We start from the raw sequence: 17,487 nt of genomic DNA, 5'->3' as shown, positions 1-17,487 counted from the left end.
GAAAGGGGAAGAACGGGTATCTGAGGGAGAATTGCGCGCGGAAGGCTGAGAAAAGAGAGGCGTCGCAGGGGATGTCGGGGCAGATATGTCGCAGCGAGGAGAGCGGGAGTGTGTGCGGCGGCGACCTTCGCCTTTGTTTGCGCGTTGTTTGGTCCATGTTCGTATGCTGACGTAAGCCGCTATTGTTCCCCTCTGTGCGTGACCGCGTCGAACTGGTCGAGGCGCGTCCCCGCCACCCACTCCCTCCACCGCCGGTATATGACGGTGGAATAAATATTGATTACTGCACAACATTCACCTGAACATACCATGGCCCCCACGGGCAAGGCGCCCAGCGTCGACCCCCTCTCCCAGTCCCTCCCCACTGAGTGCGCCAAGCGCAGGGACCAGGCCCCTACGCCCTCCTCTCGACAAAGTTCGCGCCCGCCTCCCCGGGCTTCGCATACAAGGGCTACAGGCTCACCTCCTGGTCCGACGCCGAGGAGACGCTCGTCAAGACCGCCAACGCCGGCGAGGTCCCCAACAATGTCGAGGCCGCCCTCCGCGACGAGGGCGCCGACATGCTCACGGGCACCGACAAGAAGCTCGCCGGCACCACCGTCGACCGCGAGGTCGTCTCTGGCGCCAATCCCATGGCTGCCAACGCGCTCGGTGCGAAGTTCGTCGAGATGCTGAAGGCCCGCTAAGGGTGTCTTGTTCGACACGAGTCCACGTTCTGTAGCGATAGCCCTGTATGCCTTGCTGTACAAACAGGACATACATATACCTTGTACCATAGTCGCAATCCAGCACAATTACTTATTCTAACGTCACCGTTCCATCGGTGTACCGGTAGCGGCGTCTGCAAGTACACACCCTGCGAGGTGACATCATTTTGGATTGCTATCAGGCCGCACCCGCGTCCATGATTCGCCCACAGTACAGTACGTGACCTCTCCTCCGTGAATCCGCGAACTCACGGATCGTACATCGACTCCACAATAACGTCGCTCGCCGCAGCCCCCGCGCTCGGCGCACAGTCGCTCGTCAGCAGCCCACCCCGGCCTCCTCCTCCGTCGGCGCGCAGCCGCCTATCCCACAGGTTGAGGCAGATGCGCGACACCAGCGTGCTGGACAGCCTGCCGAACAGCAAGCGCAGGTCAATAACTGGTACTCGCTGGGAGAGGCAGCCCCTGCTCACGCGTTGCCCAGAGTGGTCGCGACCCCGTGATCCCTGTCGTCGAACTGCTGTGTGTCAGATAATGTGTGGAGGGGGGGGCGGAAGGGGGGGTGGGGGATGCAGCCAACAACACGGCCGCCGCCAACTACGTACGTGAGGGGCCTGCATCGACGCCCGTCAGCGATGGGCGGCGCGCGATCCCAGACGGCGTGTTGGATCTCACCACGAATGTCACGAGATTGGCTACGCCGACGGCTACGAGGATGCTGGCGAGACGTTGAGTCGTACAGCGGAGACCTCGACGTCGTGGTACACGCACCCGTAGTAGATCGCACCTCCACGGAGATCGAGCGTCAGCGAGCCTCGAGGCGCAGCACAGGCCGTACAGCCCTCACCGTCACGGAAGAGGGTCCTCAACGGCTCGTGGTGCAGATAGCTGCGCCGCATTTTCACCGTCCTGACGAGCGTGAGGACGAAGATCGTGGTATCCAGGCAGAGATTGGCCATCCAGCCCACGGAGCGGCCTATGTAGAGTGAGTGGTGAACCGTCAGAACAGACTCGTGGACACAGCCCAGGGCCATGTGCTCACTCAGGGCTCTGCGCGCAAGGTAAGGCCTCGATGCTGTCGCCAATAGGCACGGGAATGTACGCACTGCTCGTGGGTCAAGGCGAGGTCGCAGACGTCGAACAAAACCTCGAGGCCTGTCGACGAGGTGACGGTAGTCGTCTTCATGAACTCCGCAACGAGCGTGGTCTATCCAAAAGTGAGAACGTGGTCCGAAGCCAAGACCGCGCTTGAAGAACGCGCACCACCAGCAACACTGCCGTCAACGCAGACAGGCCGACCAAGGCTTGCCAGCTACGGTTGTACAGGGCGTATGTGCGAAGAAGTAGAACCACTGTTGCGATCATCGGATGGTGTCAGTGTTGGTCTCGGAATAGCGATATGGCCGGAACGCACGGGCCACGACTATTTGGCCGACGATGGCGTAACATTGGTGATAACTCTGCAGCTCCCGGCAGCTAGGGAAGGCGTGCCTGTATCAATGCGTGACAGCTTTTGAGAGCATTAGGAGGATGGACAAACTGCTGCTCTGATATGTCAGAACTCGCAATGCGTCGCACCTGGAAACTCGCTCACGGAGGGAGACAGGACAACGAAGTACTCCACAAGGATAGGGAGGGGTCCTAGGAGACCGAGATAACGGTTGAATACGAAAAGAACGGATATCGGGGAGATGCTAGCTCGTCTCCAAAAATGCTCGATCTCTGTGTCAAGCATCACACAATAGTCATAATACAACAACGCTGTAAAAAGTTATTTATGGCCACAGGTGGTGAGAATGCATCAGCTGAACCGACATATAGCGATGACTGTCAAAGTCCTGTTGAGCCAAAGCGAAGCAGCCCTGTAAGAGCATAGTGAGGGGAGGAACACGATTGCGAGGTTATACTAGCTTTGGGACGTACAGCGTGACGACTGAGGCTTGGAGCTCCAAATCCATAGCCGCTAGGGTACAGAGAGCGGACTCAGGGCTTTCGGCTTTGACCCTTGGGATATATACTGTCAGCTCATAGAAGAGACGTCTTGTGGCCCTGAATAGCCAGCAGCCTCATCTGCGCCGGAAATGTTCCGAATCAGACTTTCCAGCAAGCTATCGCCGTGGCTGGTTCGCAACGGAGAGACTGGGGTCACTATTTATTCCGACGACTTGTGCGCCTGGATCTTCAGCTGGCCTGAGGTGCATACCAGATCAGCTTCCATATGATGCGACGCAATCGCAGCAATTCTCCATTCATTGGGGAACCTAGGAGATCGAACCTCCGCTGACAGAAACAAGAGTGTGGCTGTGAGAAGCAATCAATGATATTAGAAGGGCCACAGAACCTGTACAAGACCCAGATGTAGGATGAAACTGTGCGGCGGAGGCGCTCATGTAGCATGAATGCTCCCACGGACACCGCCCTCGCAGCAAGCTATCAGCATCCTAACAGCCCCGGTCTGTAACCAGTGGAGCGTGCATCCATACACCATGTCCTTACAAATGTCATGACTGGAACGCGTTGCGTTTTTGGGTAATCTCCCTGTAATGCTCCAGGTCGGCGCAGATTTCATCAAAACTGCGAGTCCGGTCAGCCATCTTGCCGTTCCCTAACCCCGAAGCGCAGAGACATGACACTCACAGAGCAAACACAAAGCGTAGATTGTCATGGTGATACTCCGGATATCTCTCCGCAATGGTTCTCGTAATTTCCTCGAACACAACCTACTCCCGCATGAGCGCACTGATGCCTGATGAACGAGAAGAGCAACCTACTGCATAGCCTTCCTCATTGAGATGCAATCCATCTGTCAAGTACTTCTTCAGATCCGCCTCCACCTTCCCCGCGCCCTCCCAAAACTTTGTCCAAACATCAACGACTGCAACGCCCTCCTTCCTCCCCACCTCCTTCGCAGCTTCAGCATACGTCCGCGTTACCTCGAAGTTCCGATCCAGCTGCTGAGGAGGGTCCTTGGATGCCTGCCGCACAGACCATTGGATTGTGTTCACTGGTGGCGGCGTCAACAAGATCACACGGGTGTCTGGGGAGTACCGAGGGGACTCGGGGGAGGAGACCATCCAGATGAGCTTCGACAGGTTCGCCTTGTACCGCTCGAGCGGGACATGCTGCGCCTTGGGCGGGACTGCGGCGTCGTTTGCACCAAACCAGATAACGAGCAGGTGGACCTTGGGAACGTGCTGCTGCTCATGCTGTGTCGCAAAGATCTACGCGGGCCGGAGGATGTCAATGACTGCGATTTCCACGATCGTGAACTGATGTCACAAACCTGCTCGAATACTGGGATGATCCAGTCTGTGTTGTATCCACTGTATCCGCGATTGATGACATCCATCTTGCGGTTGTACACATCTGCACGCCGATCGGCGCGAGATCACCGATAACTGTTACAAAGTCGGTACGCGGCAGCCAGGACGCAAGACATACGTGCTAGCCGGGCTGCGATTCCATTGAACTCGTACCCGCCCTGTGTGATCGAGTCTCCGAGGAGCATGATTGCATCCTGTGCATAGGCTGCCATGTTTCCTGAGCCGTTCGATGTGACTGCGCCGGTGAGTAAAGAGCAAGTTGCACAGGCTGAGCCGACAGTGTCGGAGAAGGCCGGACACCGCGGCCCGACTTGAGGCAGCGAAGCAAGCTGCCGCGGCCGCATACCCGTGTCATGACCCATCTGACGGTTTCAATCGTACCACTGCACCTTCGCTTCATACTTCATTCATCGTTACGGTCGTTTCTTCAACGGATCTGGATCCTGCTCGATAAGACTGTTGGCTAAGCTCTAGACATGACCGACGTTGAGACTTATGGCTAAATCAAGGCTGTTGGAGTCGTCGTGAAGTCAGCCAGGTCGCCCGAGTGTTAATCAACCTCGCCGCTGGCGCCGATTGCGGTTCCTTCAATGGTACAGCGTGTACCTTGGCCAGGCCGATCGGGAGCGAGAATCTCGGCGCAGATGCTGGCATGCCTAAGTGGCATGTGTGTTGGTTATTGAGTGGGACTCTCCAGTTCTCTATTCTTCTCCTCTAATTATCTTGCTCCTTCGCCGATTACCAGATACCGAGAAGATCCGGAAGACAGTATATGTAGTACCAAAGCATCCGGAAGAGCACGTGGCGTCTGCCCTCCATCTCCGGATGTCGGTAGTGCGCCGTAAGGGTGCCGGAGTAGTACTGAATGGCCGTGGTCTTCGCAAGTCTGGACTCGAGTCTCAAGTGGATTATCCGGGAGTCACCCCGCTGCTCTCTTATCGGACATTGCAAGCTTACTGAACTCATCCGAATTGGTAACACGACACACGGAGCGTCGACGCATTTATAAACACCCGTACTCCCAGCAAGACGCAGATCGAAGGGTGCGCACAATTCACATGACGATATGTGAGGCGCAGCCTGGTAGAACTGACACACCATATTCGCCTGCGCAATTGAACCGTGGACAGATACACGTTTGACTGACCTGTTGTGAGATTCTCGGCACGTCACGGCATCATCCTGGCTTCGCACATTCGTGCGGCTGACTCAATCCGTGCTCTCTCGCGTCCTGCGGTCTTCGCTCGGCTCACATACAATGCTTCGTAAACCTCCAGAGGCTCCGTTCCCTTGGACCTTCCGAGATCAATGCACTGACACACTGACCGTATCAAGCGCAGCTACCCCAACTAGTGGGGCATATCCAGTGCGGGACCTCCAACCTTGACGTTGGGTCATGGAAATGGGCTCGTTTCGTCAACATCGCTGATGAATTGATCTACGGAGAAGCACGGATTATCACTGTCGTTTCGCGCTGCACTGAAGTTGCATGACTCTTCTGAGAACCGACCTCACAGAAGGTGACCGGGAACCTGGATACTCACGGCTCGGTAGTATTGTGTCGAAGGGACGTTATATGCAACGGGCCCTTTCGAGCCGCGACCCTCCTTGCGCCCTCCTTCTGCGACCACATTCGCTCAGGCATCGCTGCATCAGTGCTGGCCCAGTCGCGATGCTTACTCTGCAAGTGGCCAGCATTTTTTCGACCACAGTAGAGGCTACCCTCTATGGTATGTCCCACAGCTCAGATAGCGTTTCGCGAAGGGAACCACAATACTAAGTTCGATCAATCTCTTCTCATACCATAGGATACTCGGTCTTCATGTTCATGCTGGCCATGTGGATCATGCTTCGGGACAGAAGGAGGCGGCACATCAATCACTGGATGGTCGCTGCGGGGTGCGGACTGATAGCCTTAGCGACTGCAGTGCGTCTGAGTTTTTTTGCTCGAGTAAGACGTACTTACTCCTTGAGATACAGGAGATGGCTGTTAATATCGCCCGGGTGTATCAAGGATTTGTGTCGAAAGGTCCTTTCACAGACGGAGGACCAGAGGCCTACTTCGCCAACGTGTCGGAACTCACATTCGTTGTAAAGAGTTGCCTGTACAATGCCCAAACACTCATTTTGGACGCCGTCGTGGTGGGCTGCTCGCATTCTGACTTCAACACGCGTACGCTGACGTTCTGGGGCAGATCTACCGTACTTACGTGGTATGGCAGAATATTCTAGTATGTGTAGTCCCAATGATAGGGTGGTGTGGACTTTTCGGTATGGATTTCTGCTTGGCTCTCGCTCCTGCTGCTTACTCCCAGAGCGTTGACTTCAGCCGGCTCGATCGGTCTGAATGTTGCTCTGGCCACTGCGCCTCAGAAAGGAGACGTGTTTGCGGTTCAGACCGGTGAATGGATCACGTCAGTCTATGCGCTAACATTGGCCACCAATCTATCATCAACAAGTGCGTGATGAAAGTAGTTCTGTCTCTTACCTATGTGCCTGACAACGTGTTGGTGCAACCTACTCGCAGCCCTTCTTGCATTCAAGATCTGGACGGTCACTCGCCGATCCGCTCAGTACCGCTCTAGCAGCTTCCTTACGCCAGTGCTTTGGGTGATCATCGAGAGCGGAGCAATATACTCGATGACAATCACTGCAGCGCTCATCTCCTTTGTCGTCAAGTCCAATGGCGTGTATGTCCTGCTTGACATGGTGAACATCCCTTGTTGCCTCTAGTCATGCAACTTCCAAAATACTGACGCGCCCTCCTACCTCCGCAGATCTCACCCATCATCTCAATAGTCTTCAACATGCTCATAATTCGCGTCGGCCTCGCTCATGATTCCAGTTTCGGCACGAGTGGTACGAACGGCTGGGGCACCGCGATGATGTCAGACCGTGGCAGTCACCTGCGGCGACGTCTTGAGGGCACGTTCGAAATGAAAGACCTTAGAGTCGAGATCACCCAGGTCGTCGAGGAAGACTTTCAATACGAGCGGGAGCAGGAGCTGGATGCAGATGCCCTGGGACCGGGAACCCCAATGGACTCGCTCCCACCTACGGACCTGAAGGGAGAGCCCCTGGAGCCGAAGCGTGCAGAGTCTCTCAGGGAACCAGGGTACAGCGGCCTGTGTTCGGAGAAGGCCGAGAACGAAGCGATCGTTTGAGGCATGACTGTCGGTACCAGTAAGACGGAGTGCATTCGCCTGGGACTGGGGCATCATGGGTTTCAGGTCAGGGATGATGCAGTCTTTGCATTTGTTGTGCATTGCATGAATCGTGTGCCAATGATAATTGTAGGTTTGTTCTCATTAGGGTGCTTTCGCCCAGTTCGGTTGGCGTCTCTGCGGGTGCGGGGTTCCGTTCAGCATCTTCCCCAACCTCCGTCAAGCAATCTCCCTCTTCGACCAGTCCGTGCTAATGACTCCAGATAGTTCGGCAGCTCAGCTCCTGGAGCGTCCACTCACGCGTATGCCACAAAATCTCCCGAATAGCGGACTCGGGCTCTGTTGCTCAATGCCTCACTCGACGGGACGCGTAGCATATGCCCGCTCGGCTGTAGAGCGGATATAAGAAGTTGACGGACCCAGACCGCTCCGCGCGGGTCGTCTGGTCGATGCAGCATGAGCCGAACCACGTCCATCCGAAACCATCTGCGAGTGATCGACTGAACGGCTTCAATCTGAAGCTTTGCGCGCGATGAGAGTTATTGCATCAGCACCTCGAGTTGGCGCCGAACGTGCGAAAGGGTCGCATAGCGCGCAATTTCGTCCGTGACGCCCGAAATGCGTGCAGCTGGTGCGTGTTCAACGGCCTGGTTGATTCGTCTCTGGAGTAACAAACCCAGCAGTAGTTTCAGTAACAACTGGAGGTTATGATCGTTCTGGAGGCGACTTACATATCATCCACAGGAAATGGACGGGTTTTGATTTCAATACCTTCGACGGCTTCGGTCGATGCGTTGTATCGATCCTGGACAGATGCGTCAGTGTATGCACGTGTACACAAGCTTACCGGGAGTGTCCGCAACGGCTGTTACGACACGAATGGTGAAGTTCCTGGCATCCCACGGGCCAACTGCTAGCCTGACGTCGAGGTCAAAGCCAAAACATCAGACAATCCAATCTCGGCAGTACAGCATGTTTACTTATGATGCTTCGAAGCCGTCGAGAGCCTGCCGGAGTAAACCGTGAGCGTGTGGTGACGCATGTTGGACAGTCGATGAAGACAGCGCTTTCATGTCGTTGCGCTCAGCAGCCGTGCTATGTGATAGACTATGTATGCATCGCAAACGATATCTCTGTTCGACGCGAAGCAATTAGTATCAAGCAGTGGCGGAGAACGATGCTGGCGCACCTCTATAAAGCGCAATATGAAAGCAACTACAGTATGAGGGAGCTACACAGCGATGTACAGCGTATGATGCGATGTTCCAAGGGGTTTCAGTCCGGGCCACTGATAAATGATGCATGCGTGCAGATGTGAAAAACCAAACTTGACGTGAAGAGACCGTAGAGAGAACAGATCCAGCGTTCAGTCGAAATGCATATAGTGACCCTTCACCCGCGTCCGGCACATCTCGCAGTCAGCACGAGGGCCCATTGTGAAGCGTTGTTTCTTAGGAGGTCCAGGCGTTGTGTAGGGGTGCGGCGATTCGTCGGGAGGCATGGACGACAGGGGTGAAGGAGCCAAAGGGACGCCCAGGTTGTGAGCAGGAGCGAAGGGCGACCCAGAAACAGGCAAGGAGTCATCGTTGAGGATATTCGGAGGGGCCAATTGTACAGGAGAGGGGGTAGCAGCTTGGACATGTATGGCAGGTATCTGGAGCTGGTTCGGATTTTGGAATGACTGAGTGGTACCAGATCGTAGGTACACGGAACCACCTGAAGGGCGGAGGTATTGAGCCTGAGGCGTTTCGAGCAGTGTCGAGGACCGCCTTGTCGGTGAAATGGACATGGAATTGTCATTTTCACACTACGTGCACAGGATAGGATGAAGTCGCATTGGGATATCTGAGGCGTAGAAGAACATACCATTGGCTCATCGACCATAACTTCATCTATGCGCACCTCTTCTCCTTGAACCTCCACTGGCGTGCCTACACGACTTTGTTCCAGAGGACTCCCAAGACGCAGGTCCTGCGTCTGCGATACCCAGTCTTCAGGACTTCCTCGGAGGCGTGTCGCAACAGGATGGAAGGATGAGGGGGGAAACGGCATGCTCGTGTCGTGTCCGCTCGAAAACCGTTTCTACACCAATCAAAAAAGACAGCAATGGTATCAATTTTCACGCCTTATTGCGCGCTCCGGGATGGAGTTGAAAGCGGCGCACTCACCGAAGGGCGATCGTACTGTGTGGGAGAGGAGGGTGACCGGGCGCGTTTGGTCGTCGAGCGTGTACGGTAGGGCACAGGTGTCATATCCACCTCCATTGCAGGTGCAATATCTTGTACTGTCGCGTCAGGCCCCGGATGAAGGCGTCAAGCGGATCGAGGTACGTTAGGGAGACGCAAAAGGTCCGGCGGCGGTGATGTATATAGGGCCTGTTGCGTCCTCGGTGTAATTAAACAAGCCACAAGCATCCAAGGTTGTCCTAGAAGAGTAAAAAGCAGTCAAAGCATGAAAAAGGTTGGTTGAATCGCCAGTGGGAGGACGCGCTGTCTGTGGTTAAGGGTCAAGCTCAAGGATGGCATAGACGCCTTCGCCATTGGACTCGCCAGCTCGCGGGCCGATCGTCTCCGCCCCTGGAGGATAGATCACCCGACTGAAAAGCGATATATGAAATGACCAATCCTTGTAACCGAACAAGGTATCTGTGCGACCGAGGCCTTTATATCCTAGGACATCATGCCCAATGAGTTGTACATAACTCCTTACTACGCAGTCCGCTCATGCATAGCCCAAGGGATGATACGAGACAACTGTGCCACCGGACCTGATGAAGCATGCTTGCTCAGCGGTGGACAATTCGATTGATTTGTTCATTCTCTAACTCTACAAGTTTTCTACAACGTAACGGCGACCTACGGTCGGTACAGGTGGGTGATACACATCGAGCGCAAGCACGAAACCGGCACAGCTGACACAAAACTCTTCGTACAACAACAGCACAGCCAGGAGCAACTCAGCCAGATCAATCCTACAATCCAGAACGTCCACAATAGTATGCTTTTGACACTCGCAAGCGGCAGTCACTGGGAAGGATCGCCAAAGCACCACTCGGCGACGAAGACGACGACGCTCAACCCTGGACGTTCAAGTTCGCCCTTGGGAGCCTCGGCTCGTCAGGCTGATACGGCTCGCCGCACTCCGTGCGCATCAGATCATTGATCCACGCGCCCTTCGGCTGGAGCTTCACCCCGCGCGACACGTACATCACCGCGAGGTACATCCACGCCGCCGCGTTGCCTACCGTGCCGACCTCGTCCGAGACGTGCGTGCGCGCGTACTCGGACATCTCGTCGTACAGCTCGTCGTTCGTGTACAGGTCGAAGATGTGCTGCGCGACCGCCGCGTTGTCGCCCGGGTCGCACAGGTAGCCGCTCTTGCCGTGCACGATCTGCAGCGGGATGCCGCCGGTACGGGAGGCGATGACCGGCTTGCCGGCGTGGAGCGCCTCGGAGACCTTGACCTCGAAGCCCTCACGGGTCGAGAGCTGGAGGGCGAACTTCGAGTTCTCCATAAGGGCGTTCAGGACTATGGTCGTGCACGTCATTTTAGCGACACATCGAAACCACGAACAGGATACTCACGCTGGTCGCTCGGAGGGCAACGCATGACGACGAAGTCCTTCGCGTACTCCGCGTACTTGCCATGAATGAGCTGCATCGTCTGGTCGTAGATGATGCTCGCGTCGGGGTCGTCGACTGCGCCGTGACCGCAGATGAGCATCTGCGGCGGCTCGATGTCGGGCTGCTTCTCGCTCAGGAGCTTGCGGAAGCGGGCGTATGAGTCGATGACGTTCGGGATACCCTTCGACGGGTCGAAACGGGCGATCTGGACGATGTAGTCGCGCAGGGGCCAGCCAAGCTCGGTCATCTTCTCCTTGACGCAGAGCGAGCGGAACTCGCCCATGTAAAACTGCGAGTCCCAGTCTTCGAGGTGCTTGTTGAGGCCATCGAGCCAGTCGGTTGCAGCTCCGAGGAGCGCGAGCTTCTCTGGCGGAACGTCGCTGGGCACGAACTTGTTCACCGGGTGAGAGATGAACAGGTCTGCGTGTTGGATGTTGTTCCAGAGGTACTTCCAGACCTCCTCTTGCGGCGAGCCGGCGACATGGACGAGGTCACTTCGGATCTCGATGTGTGAGCGGTAGATGATCGGCAGGTCAGGGCGAACGCGCTTGATTAGCGGGATAAGTCCAGGCATTTGCGGGTCATCTGCAGCGAGTACAGAAGAAGGTGTTAGCATCATGGGGGCGAACTAGCTCAGTAGGGACTGACCGATGAAAGCAATGTCGACGCCACCCGGAGCCAAGGGCCCACCCTCGCCGGTCCATCGGAGACCGTTCTTGAGGATCCAGGAATCGAAGTTGTCCTTGGCCTCCTTCGTCAAGCGGAGGCTAGGATCTGCGACGCCTTGGAGAATGTTGTGGTTGTTCTTCGTCGTCCGGAAGACGCTCGGCGAAGGGTTGGGAACATACCTGCAGGAGGGGTCAGTTTATTCTGTCAGTCCCTGGGCTGATCTAGTGATTGGGAGCGTATTGTCTCGATTTCACATTCTTAGCGCCCCGTAGACACGAGTAGATTGTTCGATGGTACGAGGGCCGGGGCCAAGACTCACCATGCGCAGTCGACATCGAGGAGGCTGAAGAAGCGGATGAGCGCGTGGCGCATCTACAAGTGAGAACACCCTTGATTAGAGACGGCGTATGCCCAAGCAAGGGAAGAACGCACTAATGCAACTCCTCCTGTGGGCAGGCAAAGCAATATCCAAATCAGATAAGACGTCCGTAATGGAGATGACGGGGCTTAACGCAGATAAGACGAAGAAGCGCGTAAAAGCCATCAACCCCACAATGCGGGGTAATCACATGAATGCACGACTCGATCCAGGGAAGCCCAAGGACCCTGAGCCGCCCCGAATAACAGTCCGGCTCTCATGGTGAAGCAGGGTGTGGCCGAGGTCAGACGAAGCACACTGAAAGGACTACCCACCTCCTTGAGGAGTGGAGGAAAAGAAGCCCATCTTGATCTTCTTCTCGCGGAGCTCGTCGGCGAGCTTGATGACAGAGTTCCACGTCCCCTTGCCGACCGACTGGCGGTAGACGTCGATATCGTCGATGAGGTGGATTTTGCCGCCAGCATCGACCGCGACCTGGTTGCGGGGGCCGATAGACAGACGCGGGTTGTTGCCGGGACCGAAGTACATGATGCACTTGCGGGCCGCAGAGTCCGCCTGCTCATCCACCGTACGCGGGATCGGGAGCTTGTTCTGCGCGCCAGCGGAGAGGTTGGTTTGACTCCCCGGAAGCTGCTTCGGGTCGTAGTAGACCGTGGGGGTCTCCGCGCCGGACGGGACATAGGAGCCGGTCGTCGAGGAGATGCGGTGCTTGATGTTGGGCCGAGTAATTGAGTCTGTGTGGTAGGGCTTGATGTTGAAGACGATAGGAACGATGTCCGTCTCTAGCCAAAGACGCGTGCAGAGGTTCGGTGCCTAACGGACCGGTCAGAACGCCTTGTGCGACAAGAGGAAGAACGCTCGGATTGGGTAGGAAGAAAATAGCGCGGCTTCGCGAGAATCGTTCAATGCGTCACTATCAATGAACATGCATTGCAGCGAGCTGCTTAAGACCTACAAGGTCTGCGACGATCTTCGATAGGCTTCTCTTGTCTCACGGAGACTCGTAAGGACTCGACGATGACTTCGGAGAAGCCTGAAAACGAGATCTAGCTAGGGCCTTTCCGGTTTGCGCGCCGCAGAAGCCGCAGAAGCACACGGGCAGCGCATGTCTCCCAACCGATCCGTTCGGGATGCGGCACTCGCGCACAACATGTTCTGAGAGCAAGGCCCTCGCGCGAAAGGAAAGGGGGGGATCTTTTGAGAGATGCGACATACCTCTCGAAGCAGGGCGACGGTGACACCAGCACCGAGGAACTTGCACATGTGCTCGGTGGAGAACTTGCGGAGAACGTCGAGGACATGCTTCTCGATGTTGCTCGCTTGCTCCTCCGGGTCCTTGGGATCGTACGGGATGGTCGAAGAGGCGAAGTCGGTGTTGTAGACGGAGTCGTGGATGGAGATCGCGATCTCAAAGCTGCTGTTGTTGTTGACCACGGTGCCGGCTATACCAGCCCACATCGGCTAGAGGATCAGGATAGCCGATGCCGATGAGCATCAGCGGGGCGGGCGATGGGAGATTAGATCGGTGCGCACCGTGAGGCTGGAATATGCCTGGATGTTCGGCCTGTTGGCCGAGACGACGCTCGAGAGCCTGCGGCGGATGACATCGGAGGGCTTGGACTGGAACTGGTGGGGCGGAGACATGGCTGGACGCTGCGAGGGATGGCGCACGGAAGAGAAGGAGAGATGGGGCGATAGTGGGTCTTATATAGTGTTCAGGAATCAGGATAGGCAGGCGTGGGGGCGCGCAAGGGACATGAAGAAAGAATCCTGGCCCGAGGCGGCCCACTGCAGCCAGGCCATGGCCCATGGCCATCCCGATCCGCCACAAACAGTGCCAATCAGCCGAGAGCGAGTGGGTGAGGTCATCCTTCTCCGCCTCTCCACCCTGCCCCCGCCCCTCTCCCCGACGACGAGCTCCTCACCGCCCCCGTCGGGCCCCGTTCACGGCCGCTCTATGAGCATCAACGTCCCAGAACGGCACATGTACTGTTCCCTGTCCCACAGCACCCGCCTTGTTGACCGCTTGAGAACTCGCACACCTTCTGTTCTTCGCCAAAAGGTCATGCGTCCACCTCCCTCCTGCGCATGTTGCGAGCCCTCCCTGCGAGCCCCGTCTCAGCCTGTGCTCTCTCGCCGAGCCCACTCTCGTCGGCATTGTACCGGCGACCTTTTCATGAGAAGCGTGCTCGCAACGTGCTCTAACGCCTGCACTGGTGCCTGGCGTAGACTTGTCTTGTAGCCGGTGGGATCAGAGCGACTCGCAGGGTCCACCTACTTCCAGGGCACCTTCGCAGTCGTTGCAAGCGAACGCATCCTGAGAAGTTCGCGTTATGGCCGACGATGCCGCACCCCCCAGTTCGAAGGACACTCGAGACATGCCACACTCGGCCGCTGCAGCCCTTATGCCCGCACGTCGTGCCCACCGAGTCATAGGACTATAAGCGAGGATTTCTTGGAAGGGGGCGAATGAAATGGATTTCTGTTGCAATGCCGTAAGGCGCTGAAGCGCTACACGTGGAGTGGAACGATGGTCGATGGAAGTCTGCATGGCCACAGTATGGCCATGTCACAAGTTCTGCCATGCCACGGGTCGCACTCAGATTAACTCCAGGACTCGTACTTTGGAACTCTTTGGAACGGGATCTTGGGCGGATTCGGTCTAGACACGTAACACGTGACGTCACGCGCGTCTTCCCCTCTAATGAGCGCGTCGCGACGCGTCCTGCGCAGCCGCATGCTGCACTGATCGCCACCATCGATATTCATCACTCGTCGGTCTAGTTCGTACCAGACATACTACTTATGTAGAACCTGAAGGGCTTCCTCCTCACGGACTCTGCTTATCAGCCGCATGTTGACATGCCGCAGGTCGCACGAGGAGATCGGAGCATTAGCTGGAATTTGCTCGTATGCCGAGTGCAATTATGGTATAGAATACATCAAATATACAACTAGGAACTCCCGCTCTCGAGATCGGAGCCACACAGACGACTATCAAAACTCAAACCAGTCTTCTGAGTGTCCTCCTCCCGGCGATGGAGGACGCCACTCTCCAACGACTTCTTCGCCGGCTGCACCATGCTGGACGTTCCCAGCCTCGTGGTAGCTGCCCACGCCGATTTCCTCTTCCCCATCCTCATCCCATTCTTCGCCTTCTTCGTCGTTGCCCTCGTGAACGGGGACCTGGCGACTATAGATCTCAGGGCCCCCAACGCCGTCTTCCGCCTCCACATCGAAGTCGCCGTCCGGGTTCAGCAGCCTGGCCAACGCTTCCATGTTAATCTTCTTCGAGCCTCGTGGCTCCGACCCGTTCCCCTCATCGACGTCTTCTCCTGCCGGCGACTTTCTCTTCCGCTTCTTCCCTTTCGCTGACGATTTCTCCACCGGGACGTTCCCACCATCGTGCTCCTCGTCGTCGCTCTCGACGTCCCATCCCATGGCGATCCGAACGGCCTCGGCTTCCTCTGGCGAGCGCATGAGCCCCTCGAGCTCGTCCTCGGCGAACAGCTCCTCATCGGTGATGTGCCGCTCCTCCGTCCCTCCCCGCGCGGACGCAAGCAGCTGCAGGCGAGTGGGCGCACAAGCGAACGCATGCGGCAGAGAAGACGCGTCCGCCGTGAGAAGATGCGTGAGCAAGTCGGGCGGACCAGCGACGGGGACTGGCGGCGGCGACGATATCGCCGTCGAGAGCGGGTTGAGGAGAAACTGCGAAGCATCGACGACAGTCCTCGGGTGGCGCGGCTTGGCCTTCTTCCGAGGAGGGGTGTCGTCCCCAAGGACGGACGTCCCCCGCGGGGACCTTCCGCCAGCCTCGCTTCCGTCACGCTCGTCTCCGCTGCCACTCGCGCCCGCGTCCTTCTCGTCGAGTTCGAGCCGGACGAGCGGCCTCCCCTCGTGCTCGACTCGCTTCCGCCAGATCTCTTCCTGGAACCGCACGACGTCCTTGAGCCCGCGGGCGACGACGACGCGCTTCGCGACCTTGGAACGCCCCTCGCCTTCCCTGCCTTTGGCCCGCTTGCGCTCGTGCGCGTCGAGCCAGGGCACCTCCCGGATCCATTCCTCTACGAGGTCATAGATCTGCTTGTACCGCTGCATTACCACGCCCTTGCCGGCCCCCAGACGTGCACCGAGTATCGGAGCGAACGCACCGGCGTTCGGCAGCGATGACGAGAGCTCAGCTTCGAGGGCGAGCATGAACAGCGCGCACGCGGTCGGCGCCGTGGGGAGGTGGGCGAAGGTGTGCGTGCGTGCAAGCAGACTTGAGAGCGCTGTCGCGGTATGGATAACACTGGGGAAGCGCGGAATGAGAGGAGAAAGCACCTTTACGAGCTGCGCAGGCAGTGCAGCGGCCGCGCCGCCTGAGCCGTCGAGCAGGGACACGAGGTACGTCTGGAGCACCGGGAGATGGACGGCGGGGTCGGTGGTGGACAGGCCGAGCTGGAGCAGCGCTATGACCTTGGTGAACGCGCGGGAGATTGCCACTGGCGGTTCGTCGAGCAGGTACTGCGAGACACGGCGGCACGTCAACACATGCTCAAATGCCCTGAAACAGCTGAGATACCACGCAGGAACAGGGATGCTAGAGGGGATACTTACTGCAATGTCACGGATGGAGTCGCTTTTGTGAGACTCGCGCAGAGCGATGGCGAGTGCGGCGCCTGCGGTGAGCTTGGCTTTGCGGCCCCAGCGATACTCTCCGAGACGCATGGCCTGATCGAATACGCCTTGCGCGCGGGTGGTCAACCCGGGATTTGAGAGACGCGTGGCAATAGTTCGTATGAACTCGTGCATAGCGATCTGCATACGCCGATGAGACGACTAGTCCAGCAGAGCATGACGATGTGGGACTTACCGTGTTCTTGCGATCCCGCGACTCCTTTCCCTGGCCGGACAGTGCCCAGCCGTTTCGCCCTCGCAGCGTGCTCCCCCCGGGTATGTTAGCCCAGGGCGCATATTCGCGACCGGATACATCTGTATTCTCGAGGTGCGACGCGAGCACGCTTTGTGTCGGGTCGGCGAGCGTACCGCACTGTAGGCAGATGGCGGAACCGACGTCTGCGTCCCATACTGTGGATGCACCGCACTCTTCACATCTTCCGCTCATTCCTTAAGGCTCCGGACAGCCCGAATACGATGCAGTGTAACGACCTTGACGACCTTGACGACCTTGACGAGGAAGTGCGGAGGTGGTGACGGTCGGAGGACAGGAACGCTGACCGACTAGGCGTGTTCAATTCTTGTCGCTCGCTCATTTCCTCGCGCGCCTACCGGGCGTCTGCCTACCTGGATTCAAGGTCAGATCAAGCGCCTGTAGCACAGCGAGCAGAGGTGCGCAGGCAGCGGGTGCAACACGACCGCATGAGCGTCGCGAGCTGGGACTGAGGAGCGACGCGAAAGCTTAACGATTTGAAAGATAGTGAGCTCCATGACTCGAGACGCGGAGTCGTCCCGCAAGGTTTTGAGTCCAATTGCCATCAGGCTTACAGTGGCAACCCCAGGTGGCCAGAGAAGCGTGTCGTGCCGAATCTGGTTCCGATTTGGGCGCATTGTGTACAATTATTCTCGGTCAACAAGCCTATAGCGATCTGCCGACGTCTCCATCCACTTTCTGGACAGATT

At 57.2% G+C, this 17,487-nt stretch overlaps 7 protein-coding genes across 7 annotated transcripts; 2 read left to right on the top strand and 5 right to left on the bottom strand.

Annotated features, from left to right (window-relative positions):
- Nucleotides 1-309: 309 nt before the first annotated feature.
- Nucleotides 310-686, top strand: DICSQDRAFT_169002 (uncharacterized protein; the record flags this gene model as incomplete). Its single annotated transcript, XM_007364621.1, has 2 exons — nucleotides 310-368; nucleotides 458-686. The coding sequence occupies 2 exons, from the start codon at nucleotides 310-312 to the stop codon at nucleotides 684-686; spliced, it is 288 nt and encodes a 95-aa protein (XP_007364683.1).
- Nucleotides 687-836: 150 nt separating this feature from the next.
- Nucleotides 837-2,815, bottom strand: DICSQDRAFT_135576 (uncharacterized protein). Its single transcript, XM_007364620.1, has 10 exons — nucleotides 2,631-2,815; nucleotides 2,523-2,569; nucleotides 2,294-2,468; nucleotides 2,122-2,183; nucleotides 1,971-2,059; nucleotides 1,800-1,914; nucleotides 1,479-1,683; nucleotides 1,383-1,425; nucleotides 1,181-1,227; nucleotides 837-1,118 (listed from the first exon to the last, which is right to left on the bottom strand). The coding sequence occupies exons 1-10, from the start codon at nucleotides 2,663-2,665 to the stop codon at nucleotides 956-958; spliced, it is 981 nt and encodes a 326-aa protein (XP_007364682.1). The 5' UTR covers nucleotides 2,666-2,815; the 3' UTR covers nucleotides 837-955.
- A 525-nt stretch (nucleotides 2,816-3,340) lies between these two features.
- Nucleotides 3,341-4,242, bottom strand: DICSQDRAFT_57735 (SGNH hydrolase; the record flags this gene model as incomplete). The annotated part of the gene is made up of 4 exons (XM_007364619.1): nucleotides 3,341-3,427; nucleotides 3,479-3,928; nucleotides 3,991-4,073; nucleotides 4,149-4,242. 4 exons carry the CDS (start codon nucleotides 4,240-4,242, stop codon nucleotides 3,341-3,343), a joined length of 714 nt encoding a protein of 237 aa, XP_007364681.1.
- A 1,460-nt stretch (nucleotides 4,243-5,702) lies between these two features.
- DICSQDRAFT_57684 (uncharacterized protein) lies at nucleotides 5,703-7,194 on the top strand (the record flags this gene model as incomplete). The annotated part of the gene is made up of 7 exons (XM_007364618.1): nucleotides 5,703-5,760; nucleotides 5,839-5,957; nucleotides 6,011-6,172; nucleotides 6,226-6,301; nucleotides 6,360-6,492; nucleotides 6,655-6,739; nucleotides 6,808-7,194. The coding sequence occupies 7 exons, from the start codon at nucleotides 5,703-5,705 to the stop codon at nucleotides 7,192-7,194; spliced, it is 1,020 nt and encodes a 339-aa protein (XP_007364680.1).
- Nucleotides 7,195-8,560: 1,366 nt separating this feature from the next.
- On the bottom strand, nucleotides 8,561-9,577 carry DICSQDRAFT_179910 (uncharacterized protein; the record flags this gene model as incomplete). Its single annotated transcript, XM_007364617.1, has 3 exons — nucleotides 9,363-9,577; nucleotides 9,061-9,276; nucleotides 8,561-9,001 (listed from the first exon to the last, which is right to left on the bottom strand). The coding sequence occupies exons 1-3, from the start codon at nucleotides 9,456-9,458 to the stop codon at nucleotides 8,561-8,563; spliced, it is 753 nt and encodes a 250-aa protein (XP_007364679.1). The 5' UTR covers nucleotides 9,459-9,577.
- Nucleotides 9,578-9,950: 373 nt separating this feature from the next.
- On the bottom strand, nucleotides 9,951-13,556 carry DICSQDRAFT_135570 (trehalose synthase). The gene is made up of 8 exons (XM_007364616.1): nucleotides 13,399-13,556; nucleotides 13,081-13,326; nucleotides 12,180-12,678; nucleotides 11,919-11,932; nucleotides 11,806-11,858; nucleotides 11,466-11,665; nucleotides 10,779-11,402; nucleotides 9,951-10,722 (listed from the first exon to the last, which is right to left on the bottom strand). Exons 1-8 carry the CDS (start codon nucleotides 13,507-13,509, stop codon nucleotides 10,268-10,270), a joined length of 2,202 nt encoding a protein of 733 aa, XP_007364678.1. The 5' UTR covers nucleotides 13,510-13,556; the 3' UTR covers nucleotides 9,951-10,267.
- Nucleotides 13,557-14,837: 1,281 nt separating this feature from the next.
- Nucleotides 14,838-16,972, bottom strand: DICSQDRAFT_104056 (uncharacterized protein; the record flags this gene model as incomplete). The annotated part of the gene is made up of 4 exons (XM_007364615.1): nucleotides 14,838-15,003; nucleotides 15,100-16,371; nucleotides 16,465-16,665; nucleotides 16,721-16,972. 4 exons carry the CDS (start codon nucleotides 16,970-16,972, stop codon nucleotides 14,863-14,865), a joined length of 1,866 nt encoding a protein of 621 aa, XP_007364677.1. The 3' UTR covers nucleotides 14,838-14,862.
- Between the last annotated feature and the right edge of the window lie 515 nt (nucleotides 16,973-17,487).

The sequence above is a fragment of the Dichomitus squalens genome (genome assembly GCF_000275845.1).
Source record: "Dichomitus squalens LYAD-421 SS1 unplaced genomic scaffold DICSQscaffold_9, whole genome shotgun sequence".
NCBI classification, from domain to species: domain Eukaryota; kingdom Fungi; phylum Basidiomycota; class Agaricomycetes; order Polyporales; family Polyporaceae; genus Dichomitus; species Dichomitus squalens.
Note: the sequence above shows the minus strand (reverse complement) of the source record. Positions and strands in the feature narration are given on the sequence as shown.